Source organism: Hyaena hyaena, unplaced genomic scaffold (assembly GCF_003009895.1).
Source record: "Hyaena hyaena isolate Hyena2069 unplaced genomic scaffold, ASM300989v1 scaffold_754, whole genome shotgun sequence".
NCBI lineage: Eukaryota > Metazoa > Chordata > Mammalia > Carnivora > Hyaenidae > Hyaena > Hyaena hyaena.
In genome coordinates, this window is record NW_024081381.1 from 623,145 (window position 1) to 647,925 (window position 24,781).

At 50.1% G+C, this 24,781-nt stretch overlaps 2 protein-coding genes across 4 annotated transcripts in view; both read right to left on the reverse strand.

The window, feature by feature from the left end:
• Positions 1-111: 111 nt before the first annotated feature.
• Positions 112-5,109, reverse strand: PIM2 (Pim-2 proto-oncogene, serine/threonine kinase). Its single transcript, XM_039218234.1, has 6 exons — positions 4,875-5,109; positions 4,630-4,739; positions 3,863-3,913; positions 2,030-2,402; positions 1,353-1,529; positions 112-1,254 (listed from the first exon to the last, which is right to left on the reverse strand). Exons 1-6 carry the CDS (start codon positions 4,933-4,935, stop codon positions 1,091-1,093), a joined length of 936 nt encoding a protein of 311 aa, XP_039074165.1. The 5' UTR covers positions 4,936-5,109; the 3' UTR covers positions 112-1,090.
• A 1,710-nt stretch (positions 5,110-6,819) lies between these two features.
• OTUD5 (OTU deubiquitinase 5) overlaps positions 6,820-24,781 on the reverse strand; it is a 30,217-nt gene continuing 12,255 nt past the window's right edge. Inside the window, exons 2-9 of one of the 3 annotated variants that reach the window (XM_039218264.1) lie at positions 24,502-24,592; positions 16,786-16,850; positions 16,542-16,698; positions 16,295-16,443; positions 11,323-11,526; positions 9,654-9,855; positions 9,457-9,570; positions 6,820-9,207 (exon numbers count right to left, since the gene is read on the reverse strand). In XM_039218264.1, coding sequence (XP_039074195.1) covers positions 9,083-9,207; positions 9,457-9,570; positions 9,654-9,855; positions 11,323-11,526; positions 16,295-16,443; positions 16,542-16,698; positions 16,786-16,850; positions 24,502-24,592 — 1,107 coding nt within the window. In that variant the 3' untranslated portion in view covers positions 6,820-9,082. Of the gene's footprint in view, positions 9,208-9,456; positions 9,571-9,653; positions 9,856-11,322; positions 11,527-16,294; positions 16,444-16,541; positions 16,699-16,785; positions 16,851-24,501; positions 24,596-24,781 lie in introns of all 3 variants that reach the window. The other 2 variants (XM_039218262.1, XM_039218263.1) reach the window with 2 other exon arrangements.

Genomic DNA, 24,781 nt, shown 5'->3' on the forward strand with positions numbered 1-24,781 from the left:
AAGGCTAAGGCTCCCCAAGAGCTGAGGAGAGCTCCCGCCCACCTCCCTCTTGGCTCAGCATACAGTAGATGCTCCATAATTGCCTCACTGCATCTACAAATGGCCAGTCACTTCTGATTCTATAACATTTACTAAATAGTGGGTTTCCACACATGGCTTTTTAAATAATCCAGGCGGGGGGAGGAGGAGGAGGACACAGTTGGAGCTCCCCTCCCACCAATACATAAGTATTTACATTTCAGCAACTGGACAATCCTGGCTCAGAAGGAGGCAGCAAGAATCCGAAAAAGATGGAGGGGGGGGCCCAGGAGAACAAACAACAAGACTTATTTCCCCCACCCCATCCCCCAAAAAACCATCCACCCATCCTAGCAGACTCTGGTGGTGTCCATCTCCCATTCCATCCCAAATCATGGAAGTAGGGTTCTCCTCACCAGAATAAGAGCACTTGGGATAACAGAGTAGGGTCCCCTCACCAAAAAAAAAAAAAAAAGTAATAATAATAATAAAATAAAATAATAAAATAATAATAAAAAAAAGTCCTGGAATAACAATAGGGCATTACCTCCCCCAGAATAAGCAACCCTGGGCTGAGGTAGGCAAGCAGCTTGACTGAATATAGAACCCTGGGCTAGGGGAAAGGGTCCCTTTGCTAAAATAAGAGCTGCTGGGGCATTGGAAGGAAAGCACCCTTGCCCAAGTGAGAGCATTTGAACTAAGTGTGTGTGGTGGTAGCAGGAGGTGCTAGTGTAGGGGTTACAACTCACTAGAATAAGAGTCCTGGGGCTCAGAATGGAAGTAACTTCAAACCAAACAAACACCCTTAGCAAAATGAGAAATATGGAAGTCTCCCCCCCGCCCCCCGCTCCAGAATAAGAAACCATAAGTTCTGGGAGGAAGGCTCCTTAGCAGGATTGGGATAGGGACTGGGCAGACTTGGCTTGTGTCTCCTGACCCGTGATCCCCAATCTCTGACCCTAGTAACACTGGATTTAATTTTAATGACCTGTATAACCAGGTCAACAGATGTCCATCTATCCCTGTGGCATGCCATGGGACGGGTATTTAACTAGTGGGGTCCTGGCCAGGACTAGGGCAGCAGGGACCAGGCCAAAGGGGTGGGACCCCCCTTGGGGGCATTGAGGGATGCATCCTCAGCTGGTGTCTGCATCCAGGGGTCCAGCAGTATCTCCTCCAGTGAGGGTCGGGCAGAGGGCTTGGGGGCCAGGCACCGGCGGATTAGGGCACAGCAGTCTGCAGATCAGAAGCACACAGGAGATTAGCAGTCAGTTGGGGGCACTAGCCTCTGGGAAGGATGGAGTCCACTGGGCTAGGACCAGTGAAGGCCTCACCTGGGGAGACATGGGCAGGGAAGTGGAGCTCAGCCTCTAGAATCTCCTGGTCCCTCTCAAAGGGAATGTCCCCACACACCATGTCATAGAGGAGGATGCCCAGTGACCAGACAGTGGCCGGGAGTGCATGGTACTGGTGACGAGAGATCCACTCTGGGGGGCTGTACACCCTTGTTCCTGCACACAAGCCAGAGATTAGACTACTCTCTAATAATGTCCTTCCCCCACCCACCTCACATTCCCCAGGAAGTGTGGTCCCTTCACCAGAATTGAGAGAACTCAGTACAGGAGCAGGGTCCCCTCACCAGAATAGGAGCTCTTTAAAAATAGCAGCAGAGTCTCATCATTAAAAAAGCAACAGCAGAGTGCCCTCAACAGAATAAAAGCACTTAAAAGTAACAGTAGGATGCCTTTACCAGATAGAAGAGGAACACTCAGGATAATAACACAATCCCCTCACCAGAATAAGAACCCTGAACAAGGTCTAGGCACTGTCAGAAGATGGACTTTACCAGAGGACAAGGCTTGAGAGTCCCCAGGATTAAAGAACAAGAACCTTATAAAGGTACAATACAGATCAAGGATTACAGGACACCCCAGCCCTAGAGGCCAAAGATCAAGAGACCATGAAGATAAAAGGTAAAAAATCCCCCCACTGAGATTCAGGGAAGACTTACCATCAAAATCAGTATAGGGTTCATCATGGAGCAGGGCACCGGAACCAAAATCAATGAGTTTGGCACAGCCGCGGCGGAGGTCCATCAAGATGTTCTCATCCTTGATGTCGCGATGGACAACTCCACGAGCATGGCAGTGCCGAACAGCTGCCACTACCTGGGCAAAGAGGCAGCGGCTTCGGCCTTCACCTAATGGGCCCTGCTCTGTGATGTAGTCAAAGAGATCCTGGGCAGGCAAAGGTCGTTCCAGGACCAGCATGAAGCCTTCTGGTGTCTCAAACCAGTCAAGCAGGCGGATCACACCAGGGTGCCCACCACCTGCACCCACCTTCCACAGCAGTGCCACTTCCAGTGGGCATGTGACCGAGTCTGACTGTGGGGAGAAGGGGAGAGAAGAGAGAACACGAACGTCAGTGCAGCAGCTCTGAGGCGGACTTCTTGCCTGAACTTAATTCATAGCCCCTCAGCCTCCTGACTTCGTGGTCTTCAGCAACTCACTTCCCTCCCTGAGCCTCAGTTTCCTTGCCTTAAGGGCCACTGCAAAGACGGTTTGAGCCAAAAGCCTATGCACATCTGGCTCAGAAAATATTTGAATAATGAAAGTGGTTCTTAAAAAAAAAGCCTTCTGCAGAAGGAGAAACTGATGAACACTATTATGTAATAGTGTATCATTTGTTCACTGGCATCTCAGAAAAGATTACAATAGTACTTTAAACATAGTAGGTGCTCAGTAAATGTTAAATAGCTGAAAGCACTCTATAGCCTAGAGTCTAACACAGAGTTAGCACTCAATAAATACTATTATTGTGTAATAGTTGTAATATTCTGTCCAATGACATAGCTCAAACACTAGAACAGGGCCTGGGAACGGGGCAGGGCTTAATACAATATCTGTTAAACAAGTAAAAGCAATTAGTAGAAAGGACCTGGCACAAAATAAACTCTCAATAAATGTTAATATTTTGCCAAATGCCTAAAATTGTGCCTGGCACATAGTAGGTGCTCAATATACATTTCTTAAATAGCTGAAGGTGATTAACTACAAAAGAACAAAGTAAGAACTCAACATCATGTGGTGTTTTGTCACTGACACCAAACATCTAGAACTGTGTTGCAAGTACTCAGTGGGACTTGGAATACAGTAAGCTTTGATGATGAAGCAAAACCTGAGACATACAGCCGGTGCTCAATAAAAGGTATAAATGCTAAGCCATAAAAGCCACCCCACGCTAGAAGCCCGATGCGGGCACACGGGCTGCCAGAGCAGCCTTCCAGCCTGAGGTGGGGCCCTCTCCCGGCCAGTCCACTGACTTGCACAGCCGCAGACAGGTTTTCTCACGGTGATGAAAATTCCGCTACTGCGCAGGCGCACCTTCTCCCTCCGGGTCCCACAACCTGCGCAGGCGCAGCCTTCCCCAGAGTCCGCCAGGGGGCGCTCGCGCCCCTACAACTAGCCCAGACCCGCCCTGTTGTCCGTTAGCGTTCTAACGGCCAAAGTGAAGCAGCCACCGTCACCATGGCAACCAGTGACCTCTGCTCCTCTTTCCCCACCAGCATGCCCCGCGGGCAGCCCCTGAGGAAGTGTTCGGAGGGAGGAGGTGAAAGGCGGTGTGGAGAGGAGAATCCAGGGCCGTAGAGGGAGCTGGGGTGAGAACCATATGGAGGTGTGAATGTCACCACAGGGGAGTAAACACGGGCTTGTAGGGGTGCTCTCACCGTTACAGGGCCTAGGGAATCATACAAGCCCTAGAAAGGCAAGGGGGTGAGTCCATCGCCAGAGCCCATCATCAGAGATGGCGTCGCCAGGTCAGGCAGGTCTCCAAAGATACTCACCAAGGGGGACCAGCCCAGCACACGATTCCGGGGGATCACTTTGATGGCCACCTGGAGAACGGGGGTGAGGTGAGGGGGCCAGCAGACGACCCCCAGACTCCTCCCAGTCTTGACCCTCATCCGAGTCTTTCTGGTCTCAACCTCGCCACGCCACAACCCAAAATGAGCTGGAGCTTCTCCCCTGCCCTCCAAGTCCCCAGAACCAAGTTCACCTCTCCCATCATCCTTAGCCCTGCGTTCTCCCTTCTCAGGCTTCAGGCCCCTCACTCCAGCTCCTGAGCTCTGAATTTCCTAATACCCCAAGCTCTCAATCTTTCCATCCAGCTCCAGGACACCCCAACTCTCTACCAGGGTCCTGGTCCTCAGGACGCCACGCTGGACATCGGCCCTCAAAATTCTCCAAATCTCAGCTCTGGGTCTCCACCTTCCCACACAGATACATATCCCCTGGAGCCCAGGGTCTAGAGTCCTCACGATCCCCCAGTCCTCAGACTCACTCCCTAGACTTCCAAAATCCCTGCCCTGAAACTCCCCCTCCCCCCACATACCCACCTGGATCGCCACACACACAAACAAGCGCGCGCACGTGCGCGCGCTCGGACATCCCCCACCAACCTGGATCCTGGTCCTCATGACCCTACCACGCACACATTGTTGGCTCATCCCCTGGTCAATCAGCATCCCAGGCCCCGGACCCCGGGACTCCTGCCCCCGCCACACGCGCGCACGCATACCCCTGACCCTCCCAGGACCCTTGTGGTGGATACCTGGAGTCGGTCTGTGACGCGATGTCCTGCGAAGACGGTACCAAAGCCCCCCTTACCAAGGAGGGGGCCGAGTCGGTACTCGGCCTCGAACGCTTCCCGATCTTTGCCTCCTACGCAGGCGGGGGCGAGGAAGTCAGGGTGGCTGCGTGTTGAGCCCGGCTGCGACCCTCTCCTCCCCTCCTCCCGCGCCGCCCTCAATCACATCATCCCGCCCGGCCTAGTCGTGGTAGGGGAGCCTCGCTCACCTGGCGGCGGCGTGGGGGTCACGGGGGCCACGGGGAGCCCTTGCAGAGGCTTAGTCAACATGGAGGAGGTGCTGCGTAGATTGAGCCCACTGAGCCCGCAGGGGGTGGACGCCCGGGGCAGCGAGGCTGGGGAGCCAGGACTTGGGGGCGCCAGGGTGGAAGGCAGAGAAGCTGGTGGCCCAGAAGCGCCCGCAAACAGCGCAATGTTGGGATTCGACGCGCGCGCCAGCTCCAACGCTACTGAGCCGGGGCACGCGCCTCCCGAGAGAGTCGCCCCGGGCGACGGCCCCGCCCACTTGGCTTTGATCAATCCGGACGCGGCACCTGCTGTACCCCAGCCAATCGGAGCCAGTCCTTATTTGCATACCACCCTCAACGTTTCAAGTACCCCCTTATGCAAATACATGCCCGGATCTTCCGCGGGGGCCGGGCCCGCATGCAAATGTGGGGGGCGCGCGCGAAGAGGAAACCGGTTCTGGGAATCCCTTTGCAGCAACCGCATTTGTTTTGGTTGTTGCGCGGGGTTGTTTTTATATATGTATGTGTGTATGTGTATATATAGATATAAACTTAAAAAAATAACTGCACCGCCTCCTTTCCTAGGAAGTTGGTTTGCAGCCGCTGCTTCGAGAATAGCGCGGAGATAATGCCAGGCCCGGCTTCTAAGAATCCGGGCCTGTGGCTACCCAGGACCCGGTCTCCAAAGAGTGCTCAGCACCCAGGACCAGAGCCTTCTAGGCAACCGGCAGCCTCTGTCCTGAAACTGAAGCCGGGGATCCCGGAAGAACCTGTCCAGCTTCCTGGGAGGGGTAACCCCTCTGACCACCACCGCGGGGGACGCACTGGTCAAAGTCAGCGTTCCCAAGCCCGGAGGCTTGTGGGGTGTTTTGAGCGCCCTTAACCTGAACAGACCTGGCTAGGTCTGGCCGCGAGCCCAGTCAGCACGTCTAGAATCTGGATTGGCAGGGAGAAGTGGATCTTGGGCGGGGGTGAGGAGCAAGCCAGAGTGATGGTGGCTTGGGGGTATGCCTCCAAATGGCAGAGACAGGGATGGAGAGAGCTCAGACAGGTGGCAAAATACCCTCAGTCACAAATTTGGGAAAAATAAGACAGTAGAGTGTCACGCCACAAGAAGATAGATATGCACTCAAGACACTCAAAGTACCACGTGATATACACAAAACCCATACTGTCAAGACACATTCATGTAAACTTGTCCTAGACACACGTGCAGACATGTACTGTCACAGAGACTGACATCCACTGTCAGGCCGGCATGCTGCCTGAGTTATGTCCCAGAATGACACCCAAAAAAACACTGTTAAAGACAGGCACTCCAGAGAGACTCACATAGACCTACGTTGCCATGTGACAATGACACAGAAATGTCAGACTCACCACCACCAGAACTTGTCACAAAGATACTGGCACCATCAGACACACTGTCACAGGAAGACTTGTACTGTCCCAAAAATGAGAGACCTCGTGTCTGTCACAGGAAGACACACAGATGCTCCAGAGACACACAAGTACTGCTCCAAAGGCAGACATACTTATGCAACAGAGCCACATAGATAGGCATTGTCACAAAAACAGATGTGGATAGAACCAGACACACAACCAGCAAACATACAGTGTTGTCACTGAAATTGTCCAGAAATATCTACCTAGAATCTGTCACAGGAATACAAACGGACATCCACCCCATCAGAAAGAAACCACAGATGCGCTGTCACAGACAGACCCACGCAGACATGCACTTGTCTCAGAAACAGACATAAACTGTCAGAGATAGAGTCCCACACTCAGTCACCATCTGACACACCTGGAAACAAGCCCTTGTCACACACACTAGAGACACTGTGAGATGCATGTGAAGACTTGGGACTCACCAAAGTCACACACAGACAACACTCAAAAAGCAAATACACACATGTACTCTCCCTTATTCATCCAATATTTATTAGGGGTCTACTGTAAGCCTGCCAGGCCCTGGCAGGGGTGCAGATATTAGAGATACACAGATTAAGTCAGGCATCACAGCCCTTGCACAGTTATTGGGGAAGGAGTAAAGACACATTTGTGGATAGAAGTGAGAATGTGGATGGAGTCACACAGGGCTTCTCATAAGGTGACTTTCTACCCATCTTGAAGGACAAGGTTGGGGGCTCAGGACAGGGGAAGGGCAAATTCCAGGCAGAGGCCAATGAAACTGGACAGAGCAGCAAGAAGAGGTAGGCAGGGGCCAAATGGTGCAGAAAGTTCAACATTAGAATAAATACTCTAACATCTGAGCTCTCAGAATGTGCCAGGCACCGTGCCATCATACCTTATGTTGACCACATGCATTCCCTCTCCATGCTCACAACCAGAGAGAGTGTGAGGTAGTAGACATTAATCACTCCTGTTGTACACGTGGTGGGACCCTTGAAACTCAGGGAGCCTGTGATTTGACCAAGGCCACACAGCTAGAGAAAACCAGGTAGGTTTCAAACCAACTCTCCAACATCTGCATGCATAACCAGTGGATTCCACAGACACCCCACAGGTGGCCACCTGGCCAGCCATGCCCTCACTGGCAGACCTGGACATGCACCCTTCCACAGGGGCCCCATTAGTGAGGCATGGCAAAAAAACAAAAACAAAATCATTCTTGACAAAATGTGGGGGCCAGCCATCCTTCTCTGCCTTGACTTTACCCCAAGGAAAGGCAGGGAAAGGGGTCAGAAGACTGGGGGACATCAGTAAGAAAGGGTTTAATATTCCTTAAACCCAGGAGGCCCCACCAGTCAATTCCACTAAGCTTACATTGATATGAAGCCTCTGTTGTGCCTTTGCAAAGCATTTCCTCATCAAAGATCACAAGGAAAGGGCAAACATATATAGGCAAGGAGGCAGGCAGAGTAATTGAAAGTTCAGTCCCAGCCCTCAAGCTCATAGTCGACTCCCTGCTCCCATCACACCCCAGGACACAAGGTGGGCAGGCTACATGCGCCAGTACTGAGGCAGGGGCAGCAGGCAAAGATGGAACTTTCATGGTGGGAACAGGCCCAGAAGTTGGTTTAGTAAGCAGTGAATCAAATATGAACTCTGGGCCTGCAGAAATACCCTACTGGAGAGCATGCAGCCCTCAGAGGTCAAGCCAAGGCCTATTGCCATCACCGCCTCTGCCCAGAGCCCCACCCACCCCGTGCCCCACACAGAACAGAGGCGCTCAGGGGAAACTGACATTTGGTTTTATTGTGCCAAGGACATTACATATGGTGGATCTTGTCAATACCTGCAGGGCACAGGTGCCTCATCTGCTGAGGCTGCTCCCACTCCCCACACTCAAATCCTGGGCAGGCGGTGGCTGCCATGATCCTCAAAGGTGCCTCCCAGCCCAAGATTCCAAAGAGACTGGTGGTGATAGTGGTGGTGGTGTGGAAGCAATAGGAATGCAGCGAGGTCAGAGTCTCAGTGTCCAAAGCCCATTTTGACACCTGCCCCCCTGCCCCCCACCCTGCCCCGACTCACACTCTAGAACCTGCCCACCTCCACAGAGCTGGAGGCCAGAGACAGCAACCACATCTTTGTGCCCCCTCTGTGGCCCATGGCCTGCCTGCTCCCAAACCAGAGATGCCACCTTCACAGAGCCAATGCTGTTGTCTACATCATTTTGGATTGGTTGATTTTATAAGATAAAAGTACATTTTAATAAAGAAAAAAATTCAACATTGAAGGCTCAGACATTCTTGGGGTACTGGGAAGGGGAACTGCCACTTCTTCCTCGCACCTTCCCAGCATCATTGTGGAGGTGGGGGTAACAAGTTTCTCTGAACTTGGAAGGAATAGGGGGGTGAGGGGGGGCAGGGAGACTTTCCTCTGTCTGAATGTTTCTCCTCGGGGACTGCCTGGCTGCCAGTTGGTTTGTCTCTGTATGCCTCTCGCCTATGTTCGGCACCCTTGCCCAAGTCCCCTGTGGAATGCAGGGATGGTGCTGTGCAGGGGGCAACAGGGCACGTCAGCTGGCGAAGAGACGGGTGATGGTGGTGGTGGCAGCGATGAGAGGGGGCGCAGTGGTGGGTCAGCCAGAGGGAAGTGGGGAAGAGGGAAAAGAAGGGAGAGAGGGAAGAAGGCAAGAGGGAAGAAAGCCAAAGAAGGTGGGTCGGCACCGGAGGGCAGGAGTGGTGGGGGTCGGGAGATGGTCTCCAGTCTCTGGGTCTCCATCAACTCTTGTCTGGGGGTGGATCTCTGTGCACTTTGTTTTTCTTCATACTGTCTAGGTATTCCTGTTGGGACACTGCCAGCACCGATGCTAGGATCTCATCATCATCCCAGTCATTCAGACCTGCTGGGCCAAGAGGAAGGGGAAAAGGATGACGGAGCACTCCCAGCCCGCCTTCTCTTCACCCTTTGCTGATCCCTGGCTCTGGAGAGATCCCATACAGATGCCCTCTGGACACATCCCTTGGGCTTGAAAAATTCCCTTTTCTTGGGGAGGCGGCTAGAGGGTCTGGAAGCTCCCCTCCCGGGACTTGCTGGTTCTTCCATCTCTCCCCAACTCCCAGCTGCCCCTGGCCCCTAGATACAGGAGGCTTACCAAACGCAGAGGGGGACATCTGCTGAATGAGGGCCCGGCACTCCAGAGCAGGGTAGAGGGACACGAGAGGGGGAGTAGCCCGGTCAGCCCCTGCCGAGAACTGGCTGCTTGTACCTAGGGCAGAGGGATAGTCAGAGGCAGGGCCCAAGACCTAGGCAGCACCTCCTAACTCATGCTCCCATCACCACCTCACTGACCTGGTGCACAGGGTGAAGGAGGTTTGGCAAGAGCTAAGACAGTGCCTGGGGAAGGGGGCTTGATGCCCAACTCGGTGTGCAGCTCAGGGTGCTCGGGTGAAGAGGCTGAACTCCGCTGCCGTGGGGACCTATTGGTCCACTCCTCTAGGCCACTGGAGGCTGCTGCTGTGGCAGAACTGCACGTAGCACTGGCTTTCCGGGGCTGCAGTGGGAAGGAGGAGGAGGAGGGAAAGACCAACACCAGTCGTGACCCTCCTCTGCCCCATCCCTGGGGGCTGGCTCCCTCCTGGAATCCTGGCTATGATACAGTTTCTACATAGGCCACCATCATTCCTGGTCACACAGCAGACCACAGGACAAAGGTAAGCTCCTTAATCCTCCCTCACACCCTTATAGCCAATCTAAGAGGAAACCTCTACCTCCACCTTCAAAATCCATTCAGACTCTATCCCCTTTTCTTCTTCATTCCTAGCCAGCTCCGCCATCAGTCACCACTGGGACTATTCTAGTAGCCTCTGCCTCACTGATCCCCTACTTCCACTCACCCCTGCCCTCTAGATTCCACGTTGCACTCAGCAATCGGGAGATCCTGTCCCTCCTCTGCTCACAACCCTCCCGATGGCTTCTGCCTCACTCACAGTAAAAGCCAAAGTCCTCGCCACAGCCCACAAGCCCCTTCTCAATTTGGCCCCACCACCTCTCTGACTTCATTTACTGCTATACCACACTGGCCTCTGGACCGCACCCAAATCATACCAGGTGCGCCCTACCTCAAGGCCTTTGCTCGCCTTCTGCCTTGCCTGGCATATGCACTTAGCTAACTGCCTCACCTTCTGCAAGCTTTTGTTCACATTTCACCTGCTTTGAGGCCTACCCTGACCATGCTATTTAATACCGTGACCTCTCAGCCCTCTCGGCCCTACTCATTCCCTTTACCCTGCTCTACGTGTTTCATCTGCCTTACCTCTCAACTAGTCTGTTCATTATGTTTACTGTTCATTTTGTTCCACTCTGCAAAAATGTAAGCATCACAAGGACAGGGATCTGGGCCTACCTGGCTCACCAATGTACCCCCATACACTGAGAACAGTGCCTGGCACAGACCTGCAATCACTATTTGTTGAAGAAATGACTCAACTCTTGCCAGCATCTACAGTCACTCTGAACTCCTTGTGATTCTGCAAATGCCTGCCGGCTCTGCCTCCTCCCTGCGCTAAACATTCAACCTTCCTGTGTGAAGACTGACCAGAGCCCCCACGTCTACTGGTCTCCCAGACAGGGTCAAGGGCCCCACTGATGTATGTCTTCCTCAGCAGACAGGGGATCTTTGAGAGTGGAGCAGGCCGGACCTGATTTTACATCCTCAGCACAGAGCCTGACACACAAGGACATTCAACAAAAGCTTGTCCCTCTGGAACTATCCATCAATCCCATGTGTCACCACCAATGACTGGCCTCCCTCATTCTTGGAGAGCGAGCTTATTCTGCAAAGGTGTTGAGAGTTCTAAGGCACAATGCCAAGACTAAGGCCAAGATGCAGTACAGAATGGGCTGGGAACTTCCTTCTCTCCCAGATGTCAAAACTGCTGTTTTTTTTCTGTCTGTATGGGGGCAGAAGATGGGAAATAAGGGGTTCTTGGCCAGGTCAGTGACAGAGCCCAGGACACACCTGGCTGGGGCCGCGGACCTGGCGGGCCTGTTTCTCTTGATCCCGTAGCCACTGCAGGTAGGATTCCCGAGCCACTTGTTCCTCAATGGCCTCATTTGTGGCCTCCCAGTCTGTGGCCCGCTTCTTGTCTTCCAGCATCTGCTGTTCAATCCATGACTCCTCTGATGTTTTTATGGCATTCTTCATCAGGGACTGCTCTGCAAACTGCAAGGCAGGGAGGAACAGGGATGTAGGGTGACACTCTGAACTCCAGCCAAGAGACAGAACTGGCTCAGGATTGGGGGCCTGTAGGGCCAGGAGAGAGGGGATAGGAAGGCAGGTACTCCTACTAAACAACCCCTTGAGCAGGCTGCCTATTCATCAGGAATCAGGGGAAGGCAGGCTTGGGTAGTGGGATTTGTCATTCCAAACTCCTACACTCAGAAGCCCTGCTCCCAATCCCTAGACACTTTGAAGTACTATGTCTGGGGCAGCCAGGTGCTAGAATTTAAAGATGCCTCCCTCACCCAGCGATGACTCAGTTTCATGATGCTGAGGCCTTCCTCAACTATGCCCAGATGGGACAAGGAGAAAAGATCACCTGACCTGAGAAGTTAGCTATGTGTGCACAGGGTAAAGGGAGTATTTGGACATTGAATAGGGTGTTATGAGTTGTGGGACACTGCAGGAAGTACTTTTTATCAGGCTATGAGATACATGAGCATTTCAAAAATGAAATAATGAAAACAATACCAGAGCATATTTCAGGCATTAAGTGTAAGTGTTGCTCAGTGAAATTCTAACATTATTTTAATGCAAATATACACACTACACACCAGTGTGTGTGCACTAAGTTAATGATGTAAAATATAATTTTTTACCTATGTATAATATTCCAAAAAGTATGTAAAACTTTATGTTAGAACAAGTCAATTAAAAAATGGGCAAAAAAAAAGTCTACAGACACAATTTCCTCAAAGAAGATATACAGATGGCAAATAAGCACATGAAAAGATACTCAACACCATCTGTCATCAGGGAATTGCAAATTAAAACAATGAGGTCTACCTTATCTGTTGGAGATAATCAGTAAGAACTGCAGCTTCATACAGATACGGATGGTTACATAAAAAAAATTTCTAGATAAGCGTATACGTGTGGGTTAGTATACATAGATATTATTTCCTTGCTCTGTCAGCTGAAGGGGCCTAGAAGCAAGGACACCCCAGTAGCAAGGAGCATACTCGGCACCCAGATCTTTTTCTTTTTCTAATTTTTTTAATGTTTATTTTGAGAGAGAGAGAGCGCGTGAGCACAAGTGGGGGCGGGGGAGAGAGACAGACAGACAGACAGACACAGAATCCCAAGTAGGCTCCAGGCTCCAAGCTCTGAACTGTTAGCACAGAGCCTGTCGCAGGGCTCAAACTCACAAACCACAAGATCATGACCTGAGCCGAAGTCAGATGGTTAACCAACTAAGCCACCCAGGGACCTGCAGATCTTGGTTTCTAATAACATACTCCAGTAAAGGGAACCAGGGCTCCTTGAAGAAATGGCTGGTTCTAGAATTGTGGCAAAAAATATACAAGATGAACTGGGAGCACCTTATAGTGCCAGAAACTAAGAAAGTGCTACAAATGAAATAAAACAAACAAAAGCCAAAATTTAAAACAACCCACCACCACAATGATGGGGGGATATCAAAGAGATTCAGGAACCAACTAAGTGAGCTCCCAATAGCCAAAACTGGAACAACATGAGCATCAAAATCAATAAAAATAGTACTGGATTACAATCCAGTATAAAAGAAATACCCTTGGGGCGCCTGGGTGGCTTAGTCGGTTAAGCGTCCGACTTTCGCTTGGGTCATGATCTCGCGGTTCGTGGGTTCGAGCCCCGCGTCGGGCTCTGTGCTGACTGCCAGCTCAGAGCCTGGAGCCTGTTTCAGTCTGTGACTCCCTCTCTCTCTGACCCTCCCCTGCTCATGCTCTCTCTCTCTCTCCTAGAAATAAATAAAAACATTAAAAAAAAAAAAAAGAATTTTCACCCAAATTAAAAAAAAAAAAAAAAAAAAGAAATACCCTTGAGTCCACAGTGATATAAATAAATGGCAAACAAGATGTAAATCTCCCTTGCATAAGAATTTTACATAGTTTATATAGACACTACGCCCTCAAGAAGCTGGAACATAACCTCCACTTTTTAAGTGTGAGCTATATAGATAATGGCTGCCTTCTGAACAGGACAGTATGAAAAAGGGAATGGGGGGAGGGGAGCGCCTGGGTGGCTTGGTCGGTTAAGCATCCAACTTCGGCTCAGGTCACGATCTCACAGTTCGTGGGTTCGAGTCCTGTGTCAGGCTCTGTGCGGACAGCTAGCTCAGAGCCTGGAGCCTGTTTCGGATTCTGTGTCTCCCTCTCTCTCTGACCCTCCCCTGCTCATGCTCTCAGAAATAAACTTTAAAAAACATTAAAAAAAAAAAGGAAAAGGGAATGGGGGGAGAGTAATTTTACAGTGGAGAAAATCTGACAAATACTACTTCCACTAGCAATCAAGGTCAACATCAACAGTCATAAATTATGCTCACAATATATACTACTGATTAGATGTGATAAGAATGGCACTTTACCACTGTGATCTTCCTCCCTAAAACATAACCCCAGTCTAATGATGAGAAAAACATCAGACCAATTCCAAAAGAGAAACATCCTACAAATACACATGACCAGTACTCAAAACTGTCAAGGTCATCAAAAACACGAAAACATGAGAAAGTGTCACAAATAAGGGAGCCTAAAGAGACATGATGATTTCAGTTAATAACAACGTTTCAACACTGGTTCAAATATTATAACAAATGTCAATTCCAAAAGATAAACATCCTATGATATACATGACCAGTACTCCTCAAAACTGTGAAGGTCATTAGGGGCGCCTGGGTGGCTTAGTCGGTTAAGCGTCCGACTTTCGCTTAGGTCATGATCTCGCGGTTCGTGGGTTCGAGCCCCGTGTCGGGCTCTGTGCTGACTGCTAGCTCAGAGCCTGGAGCCTGTTTCAGAGTCTGTATCTCCCTCTCTCTCTGACCCTCCCCTGTTCATGCTGTCTCTCTCTATCCTAGAAATAAATAAAAATATTAAAAAAAAAAACTGTGAAGGTCATCAAAAACACAAAAACATTAAGAAACTGTCACAAATAAGGGAACCTAAAGAGACATGATGATAATAACAATGTATCAATACTGGTTCAAATATTATAACAAATGAATCACAGTCATCCAAATATTAATAATAGTGAAACTACTGGGCATGGCCAGGAGAAGCATGGAGAATACATGGGAATTCTATACTATCTTCTCAATTTTATGGTAGATCTAAAACTGTTCTAAACAATTAGGTCTAGGTGCGCCTGGGTGGCTCATTTGGTTGGGTGTCCGACTCTTGATTTTGGCTCAGGTCATGATCTCCCAGTTCGTGGGATCAATCCCAGCTTTGGGCTCTGTGCTGGCTGTGGGGAGCCTGCTTAGGATTCTCTCTCTCCCTCTCGCTGTGCCCCGCCCCATGGCATTCATGCATACATGCTCTCTCTCAAAACAAACATTTTTTTAAAAAGTCTACCAAAAAAAAAAAAAACCTTAAGTCATTCCATTTTTTTAAAAAAGGAGAAAGAGATGGGGCGCCTGGGTAGCTCAGTCAGTTAAGCGTCTGACTTCAGCTCAGGTCATGATCCTGCGGTTCGTGAATTCAAGCTCCATGTTGGGCTCTGTGCTGACATCTCGGAGCCTGGAGGCTGCTTCTGATTCTGTGTCTCCCTCTCTCTCTCTGCCCCTCTCATGCTTGTGCTCTATCTCTTTCAAAACATAAACAAACATTAAAAAATAATTGTTAAGATAATAAAAAAGGAAAAAGAAAAATGAGTGATCAGACCACAGAAAGTCATGGATGAATCTTAAATTTAAATATGTAGTATTATGTGCAAGAAGCCACTCTGAAATACTGTAGGATTCTAATTCCTAGAAATTCTAGAAAAGGCAAAACTAGAGTCTGTAAACAGATCAAAGACAAAAACAAGGAAACTCAGAGAAATGGTCAGAGCCAAAAGGAGCCAAGACAACTAAATGTAGTAAGGTATCCTGGACCAGATAAGATCATCAGAGAAAGACTGAGGTCATTTAAATCAAATAGTCTTTAGTTAATATATCAATATTGCTTTTCAATTGTGACAAATGTTCTATGCTGACATGCTAATCAGAGTGGGAATATGGAAATTCTCTAATCTCAGTAATTCTGTCAATCTAAAATTGTTCTAAAATTAAAAGTTTTCTTAAAAAAAAATTAAAAAACCCTACGTTAGAGGGTGTGTTGGTGTTAGGGTGTGTGTTTCCTAAAATGAGGCAGGGGCACTTTCTGTTTATAGGAAGTGAAATCTAAATAGAAGATAGCAAAATCCTCAAAAGATGACTGTTTATGAGAGAGAATGAAAATCTGTCAGCATGTGTTGGAAAACATCCTGCCACCTTGAGTACCTACTCGGCACCAGGCTCAATGTCAGGCACTTACCGTATAGGCTGAGCTGCCAGCCCAGATGACTTGTGTAATCTGTCATAGGTCCCACAGCCAGTAAATAGTACAGCCAGGCCCGCACTTCAAGTCTCTGAACACAGCTGTCTATGACTGCTGAGTTTCAGAAGAGGATCCGTGTGGATGCTAAGATCCCAATACCAAGCCCTGGTTCCCAGATGTGCCTCCATTTCCCGAAACGCCAACCATCAACAGGCATGAAAGATGGGTAAGCCAGCTCTGACAGGCAAATGGAGACCACAGACTGAGCCCTGAGATCCCCTTGAATTAACTCCCTAATTTTATAGAGGTGAGACCTCAGGGGCAACCCAGAGAGGGGACAGGACTTTTTTGTGGACTAGGGCAGAACTGAAACTCCAACAAAGGTTTCTGGCCTCTGTATCTAGCAGTCACCCTGAGCAGGGGGACCCACTTACCCCCGGTTTGAATGATGGCAGGCCTAGCCCCACACCAATGGTAGCCTTGTTGGGATTCACCACTGAATTGTAGTGGATATTCCGATGGTAGCTGACGCGAATGGGTTCATCCTCATTTTGATGGATCCCATGGAATGTGTTAATGGGTTCTGCAGAGAAAGAGAAGGAAGGAGCATCCACAATGGGCCAGGCAGGGCAGGCTCGGACCAGGTGCAGTCAGTCGCTCACCTACCCACCACAGAAGTACCTGTGCTGTACTGGTACACCTCCACGGGCCGGTTGTACATCTCTGCCATGGCCTGCATCTCAATGTGGTTGCCATGGCAATTGTTTTTCCGCTTCCTGTTGATGTAGGTGGTGAAGTCCTCTGTGACATAGTTGGAGAAGTAGTCAGCATTCTTCATCTGCAGAACAGATTGGAAGGTCAAGGTCTGTAGGGGGAGGAGATGCACCCACACAGCCCCCACCCCAAGGCCTCTGCAGGGTCTCACCAGATAGTCCATGCAATGCTTTCGCACAACCTCATGCATGTCCTGGTCTCCATATACCTGGTCAGCTGTGGGGACAGGAGAAAGGAGAGGCTGGGGTTAAGAGTTACCACCAGAGAAGAGTTTGGAGTCATGGAACATCCTTGGTGGTGGAGGGCTGGGGGCCAGAGAAACGCCTTTTCCTACACTAAAGGCCTGGAGAGTGCTTGGCTTTGTGGGTTGGAATCGGGTCATGGAAAAAGAGGCAGGCAGGGACAGTCTTTAGGAACAAGAGTACAGGCGAGAGGAACACAACCACAGTCCTTTCAGGCAGATGAATTTGTCCAGGGCTTGCCCGGCCACTCAGACAAGTCAACAACCATTTTAAGTCCCCTAAGTGGCCTTGAGCACCAGCAATTCCACACTCCCCCTTCACTCTTCACACGAGGAAGCCAAGGTTCAGGGAGAGTTTATGGCTCCACCAGGGTCACACAGCAAGTGAGTCTGATGGATTCAACTCTAGAATCCAGTTTTCCTGACTCCTGGGAGCCAGCACGGCCTTTGTAGGATTAAAAAATAAAAAAGAAGAGACAAGAAAAACAACTGGGCTCCAAGCCCAGTTCTGCCAGGTACTAGTGAGCTAAATGACTAGAGGCAAGCAACCCAAGTGTCCCAAGCCTCATGTGCCTCACACATAAAACGGGAACAAGGGGGATGACTTCCTGGCAGGCCTCTTGTGGGATCAATGAGATAATGGGTGTAAGGTGACTAGCACAGGGCTTGGGACAGACCAGCCACTCAACATATTAGAGTCCCCTACCCATAGTGGGGCCTGAATATGGGGTACTGTGAAGGTGACAGAGGTGAGTAAAATCCTGCCCTTACCTGCAAAAAGCCAGTAATCTAGCAAGAGAAGTAAGACACATATGAACATCACTTAAGCTTAATTCAGGAAAGGCAGACTATGGCCCAAATGGTCTAGGCATTATGGGTTTTGGTCAAAATAAGAACCAGGCTCCTTCCGCCTCACTCTAGGATCTTCACACATGCCATTTCCTCTTTTCAAGGCTTTCTTTCCATCCTCCTCGGCTGCCTACTTGTCAAACACTCATGTGCTCTTTTTACAATTCCCCATCCTTCCCACCCTCTAGAGCACTTCTATCACCAGATTTATCAAAGATGTGTGCAGACTTCCTCTGCCTAAGCACTCTGACTTCCACTGAGGGCTGAGGACAGTTCACATCCAAGTCCACCCCAGCTCAGAGCCCGATACAGTACAGGAAATTGGGAAAAGCTTGCTGAGTGGATGGATAGGCTGGGGGGAGGCAGGGAGTCTTCTCCCTGGGAAACTAAAGTGGGCTTGAAAACGAGACCTGGCTGGTGTCCACTGGCTAAGACGAAGAGGGAATTTCCCTTTGTCTCCCCGAAGGACTGCTGCTCTGATGGGATCACCCTGGGGCACCGGGGCAGGGTCACATCCTGCACGGAACACCAGAGTTCTTCCATGACAGCCAGTCTGCCTCGGAAGAATTGCCAGAAGAACACCTTCGCCGCCCTCCCCCTTCCCTCCCTGAAGAATTCTGTGAGATAAGGAGAAAAATGCTACTTCTGAGATAGAAAACGGGGCCAATTCCTGTCTTAAGTCCTCTTCGGAGGTGCAGAGGCCTGAGGGGGTGGGTTGCTGTGAAGGCAGGAAGGGGTAGCCCCTTCACCGATGTAAACAAGGATGTGGGTTCTGTGGCCACACTCTCCCCCACCCCCCCAGCAGCACTTCCAGCAAGTCACGTGCCCTGCACACAGGCTGGGGGGCCCCTGCTACCGCCTTTCTTAGAAGCCAGGACCACAGAGCCCTCTGTGGCTGCAGAGAGCTATTTATGTAGAATGAGCTTGGGGTGCTGAGGAGGCAGTGCTGCACGCAGCTGCAGTAAACAGGAACTGAGATGGGGGCAAAAGGGTTAAATAGGAGCCGGCCTACCAAGATCAAGGAGGTGGCTGAGATGTTCTTAGGGAAGGATCAACAGGCATTTGCAGGCCTGAGAGATGTATCTACCTGAGCTAGATGCGAGATGCAAGAAAATGGAGCAAACGGGAGGCTGTGGGACAGGGAAAGGAGCTGAGGGAAACTCATGAAGGTCCCCATGCTCCATTCCCCTGCCACTGTCTCCTCTGCTTTAGCAGAAAGGCTCTGCTGCCTCCTAGCTGTGTGGCACTGGACAAGGCCATCAAGCTTTCTGGGCCACAATGTCTTCTTCCACAAAGTGGGGAGAGTAACTCCTCTTCCTTTCACAGGGAGTTGTCAAGACTAGGGGTAGGGTTTGCTGAATGCCTAAGGTGTACTCATGTTCAAAAACTGGGGCTCCGTTTGTTATGAGTAAACGATGACTCTTTCTGATGGCCAACCAACCACAAGTCAGTCAGAATGTCACCGGAACCACTTATTAAGGCCTTCCTCATTTCTGTCACTTCCTCAGCCAGAGGAATGCCCCAAACTTGGGAGTCTAGGCTGTCCCTCCTCACACAGGCAGGACTGGCTTCTCTACCTTTACTGAATTCAAAGGTCCACTGGTCCACCTTCTGTATCTATAGTTCAAATCTTTAGTAACCAAATTAACATCAAATCAATAATACAGGCTTCACAAAACAGAGCCCTTAAGTGTGACTTTACTTTCCTACCTACCTCCCTGTAAGATATCCCCTTCTCTCCTCAATTCTAAGATGGACTGATAGGTGGTACCGTTCATGCATTTAAATCACAGCTTTGGTTAGGGGTGGTGGTGGCATGGCATGACCCACCTATCTGATTATAAGATATACCCCAGTTTGGGGATCATCCACGTGGAAGAAAACATGTGTATCTGAACCAGTGAAACAGAGCAATAATACCTCCCCAAAAAGGGAGAGGAGAAGGGTCTTTACAGTGATCTAAGGCAGGGAAAAGCATCCAGGGCAGGGTGAAAACACAGGCAGCCCTCACCGAGGCGGTGCTTGCCTGACTTTGCTAGCCCCACCTCTGTCCTCCAGAAAGCCTTCCTCCTCCCAGAGGGTAGGCATATGGGACCAGGGGCTGGGCTAAACTGGACTTCCCTATGGGGGCCAAGGTGGGAGAAACGGCCAATGGACCTGCAGAGGTAGGGGAATTCAGAGAACTTGTTTTGATAGAAACTGAAACTCCTCTTCTTGCTGACGCTGCACTTGTGGGCAATGTGCACCTGCTCTCCCTTCCCAGAGTCCAGCTGAAGGGGGTCCCCCACTACCTCACCTCTGTCACCAACCCAAAGAGGGCTCGGAAATCTAGACAGTACTACAATTGATTCCACTAAGGCCTTTTCACGTTCCAACTTCTTCCATCTTCACTCCAAAAAAGCTCTACTTTACATAGGAGGGATACTGAGGTACAGAAATGCAACACAGCTGGCCCAAGGCCACACATCTGGGAAGGTGAAGCCAGGTTCTCAAGGAATAATGGGTGACTTCAAACACTGATGCTCTGGGTGATGCTACCACCACTCCCAATCCACCTATCACCTTAGCCACCTGACTGCCTAGGGCAAGGCCTGATTCTATCTGCCTCAGTTTCACCACCAGCACAAACAGGAATCAGCTGGAACCCAAGAAAGGCCTGGGAATGGGCAGAGATTACAGAGGTCAGGACCCTGCACCTGTCCTTTCTCTGATCACGCTGAAACACCACACAGAAATGCATATGTGCGTGTGTGTGCGCGCGCGCACGCGCACACACACACACACACACACACACACAGGCAGCAGATCCTGCCAAAGACATTCCATGAGGCCAAATACCCATACCACCCTGACAACTACAGAGACCTATTGCATTCAACAAGTAGTTGCCCTTGCCGCTAACCAAGAAAGACTAAAGGCTGGACAGAGGCAAGGCTGTACAAACTGAGGACCCCCACCTCCTTCCTACCCTTTGCCAGGGGCTTACTAGGAAGGAGGAATAGCCAATAGCTCTAACAGACTTGCCTCAACCTCCTTCCCCTCCTGCCTGGGGGTAGGTCCCCCAAACCTCAGTAATCCTTCCTCCTTAGGCTCCCTAAAATAAAGTCACTATTTGCCAAAGAGTTATGTGCAGAAGCAAGACAGCAGAGCCTGGATAATCTAAAGTTTAATTAAGCACAGGGCTCTACCATTTGTTTTAGAGGCACCTGGGACCTGCCTCCCCGCCAGGCTGCTGCCTGCCTGCCTGCTAGAAGAGCCACAGCAAGTTCTGCTGAGGACAGAAAAGGAAGCTTGGTGTCTGCAGGGAATCTAAAAACAAACCACACAAATGTGTGTACACACAGCAGCAGGGGGAGACAAGAACCTGATCTGTTTCTCACTTGCCTCCTGGCCCAGTGTGAACTCCAGTCCCACCAAAGAGATGAGCCACAAAAAAAGGACTCACCTGCCTATCAAGCAGCTGTGGTGTGCACCTGGCCCGTGGCCCCAAATGGCACACCTTCAGTGGGGGAGACGTCCTCAATTATGGGGAGACAGAACTCAGTCCTCTTGACAGCCTGTCTCTGAGGCAAAATTAATCAAAGATCCATCCCTCCAATGCCGATGGTCCAGGCTAATGTTTCTGGGGCTCCACTGTTGTTAACACATACAGCTCCAGCTCTTTCCTCATGGCCCATGAAGACAGACACACGTGTGGCCTCCACTTTGCCCACAGAGGCCAGGGCCAGGGCCAGAGGTTTTTGCTGAGTCAAAGCCATGTGGGGAGAGGGCAGAAGGAGAGAGGCAGACTCATGTTTCCAGGAGGAGGTTATCTGAACACAGCAGGAGCAGGGTGGGCCACCAGATACCTCAGGAACTTAGGCTTCTACTTCCACTCCACCCAAGCCTTCACTGATGCTCACAAGTCCCCAACAAGGGGTAGTGGGAGAGAGCAGTGAATACTGGTTCACACTACGGACGCCTGGACCACAGAGATTAAAACAGAGGGTAGAAAGCCACCTGCCTCAGGATTCCCAAGACTAGAGGACTACAGGCTCCTAGTTGGTGGAAGTAAGGCCCCAGAGAGCTCAAGGAATATAGCTGAGGTAACCCAGCCAGCCGACTGCAAAGCTGAGAAGGTAGAACTTTCCGAGGGTCACAGAAAGAATGCGCCCTTGGGACAACTCTGGGTCCTCATGCCAGCTCTACCACTAATGACCCTGAGCATGTTACTTCCCTTTCCTGAGCCTCAACCTTCTCACCTGTCTCGTGTGATAATGATCCCAATTTTGCAGGTGAATCTGAAGCACCAAGCTGAATGCCAGCAAACAAAACAGGGTCAACAAACAAGAGAGTGGTCTCTGTGTGTGCATCAATCCCCCCTCCAACTCCAACCTTCATTGATGTGCTCCTTCCACTATTCAATGCATAGCAGGAAGTCAGAACCTGTAGGCCTTCTCACCAGAGCTCAGGGCAACTACCACCTGTCCCTGTACAAGCTAGGTTAAAAAGCAGAGGGGCAGCAGAAAGCCTGAAGACAAAGTCTCCCTCTTGGGCACATGTCCTATGCACTTTGCTGCATGGAAACCTCCAGATGAGGCCTGGAGACCCACGAGCCATGTACTTCTAGAGAGAGGCCATGGGGCTTCTGAGGTTTTACAGAGAAAAGCCAAGGGCAGCCCAATGGGGGGAAATGGGTAGCCATAGTGCTGATAGGGAAAGGCCTTCAACCTGCCGTGGTCATCTCTTCCTATAAGCTCAGGCCCTTTACTGGAAGGCCTAGGACGGTGGGGGGAGGGGGTGTCAGAGGGTGCTTGGGGAGGTCAGCTAGATGGACACACATGAAAATATTGCTGTTGATATGGGTTACTGCCTAAGCCACGTCTTTACTAGCCCCAAGATCTGCCGCAAAGACTGCCCAAGACCAAGATACCCAGGTACCTTCTCTTACATTCACTCCACCAGTAGCCCTGTTTATCCCACATCTTGCCTGAGGTTTCAGCACAGGGCCTAGCACCTAAAAGGCCCCTACCTATTCTTTCTTTGGTCCAAGATGCCCCCAAACCCAGCACTTTCTCTAGGAAACATTCAAGGAGAACACAAACTTGAACCACAGGGGGAGGAGGATTGGGATTTTTCCCAGGCCAGCAGAGACCACTGCCTGAACCTCTTCCCCTTGGTAGAACTAGGAGGCAAGCACTCACCACCCCACATAAACTTCTTCCACCCATTTAACAAACATTTGTGGCTCTGAGACACCACTGAAAACAGCATTCAGGCTTTACTGGTTCTGGAGGGCCTACTGGCTGTCAGGCGCTAAAGGGATTTATTAAAGTAATCTCGTTTATTCATTACAACACTGGGTCTCTCAGTCTCCTGTTACAGCCTTGGAAATAGACTCAAGAAAAAAAGAGCTGGTTGCCCAAGTTCACACTAAGAAAACAGTAGCACAGCCAAAAGTGGAGCCTGAGTCAGTCCAGCCCACCAGTAGTCACTGGGGGCTAGCCACAGAGAGGACGGCAGACCTTGTAGGGATTCAAGGAGTCCTTCAGAATCAATGCCATTTAACAGATGAGGAAACAGAAGTTTTTGAATCAGGGCCAGAACTAGAAGATAGTGCTTCTGACTCCTAGCTCAAAGCTGCTATCAGAGGACCCTTCTTCTTAGAAGATTATCAGAGCCCCAATGGAAGGGTCAGATCACATTCCCCAATTTCCCTGGACACTAGCATGAGGCCTTACAACTGCCTACTGGGTCACAGGTTCAGAGCCAGAGGGAGCTCAAAAACATTCCTCAGACTGGATAATTGATGGTATTAAGGAATTATGAATGTTGTTAGGTAAGATAATAACACTTTGGTTAAGAAAAAAGAGAAAGAGGGGCGCCTGGGTGGGTTAGTCGGTTAAGCGTCCGACTTTCGCTTAGGTCATGATCTCGCGGTTCGTGGGTTCATGCCCCGCGTCGGGCTCCGTGCTGACTGCCAGCTCAGGGCCTGGAGCCTGTTTCAGACTCTGTGGCTCCCTCTCTCTCTCTCTGACCCTCCTCTGCTTGCACTGTCTCTCTCCCTCTCTCTGTAATAAATAAAACATTAAAAAATTTAAAAAAAAGAAAAAAGAGAAAGAAAGAATCCTTATCTGTCAGAGAAACATACATAAATATTTACATATGAAATGACCCAATGTTGGGGTTTTGCTTTAAAAATACTCTTGCTTCAGGAGAGTGAAAAAAAGCAGACAAAGCAGTGATAAAACAAGGCTGGCCAAGTGTTGATGACTATTTTGAAGATGAATGATGGGTACATAAGGATTCACTAGTCTACTTCTGTGCAGGTTTTAAAAAAAATTCCATGGCCCCAGGATGACAGAAGTGTGTTGGGGTTAAGAGCACGGGCCTCAGACTAACCTAACCCAGAGACTCCCAACTCTTCTATGTACTACCTGTCCTGGGCAAGTCATTTCCCCACTCTAAACTGCTTTTCTCATCTGACAAATGGAAACTACAATAGTCCCTACACTTACCTAGCTTGGGGAAGAATTTAAAAGGGTTTCCTTTAGTGTCTGACAATGCAATCTTTCCCCAAGTATTGTTATTTTCGTTATTACTGTTATTATTACTTCTGTGCCACCACACTGCCTCGTGACCAAAGACTAGAGGCCAGATACTAACCTGAAGCTGGGACCTGGAGTTCCTGAAAGACCTGTAAACTGTACCCTCAACCCTGTCCCAGGGATTACTCCTAAAAATTAGAAATAGCTCAGGGGCATCCCTAGGCCCTTGAAGGCTGAGGCAGAGACTCACCTACAGCCCGGAAGAGACAGGCGCCGTCCTCCTTCATCTGCTTGATGATGAAGCCCTTCTTGTCCCTCAGGGCCTTTTCAAACCAGTGCTCCTGCTGGAGGAAAGAGGTGGGGGTCAGCAACAGGAAAGACCTGTACCCCCTCCCCATGGCCCTGCCCTCCAGTTCCTGAAGGGCCTAGCTAACTGGCAGGGTCAAGTTCCCAGCCCTGATCGACACTCCATGCCTGGAGATGAAGAGGAAACCCTTTCTTTTAGGGAATTAGTCATTGTGTGAGCAGAA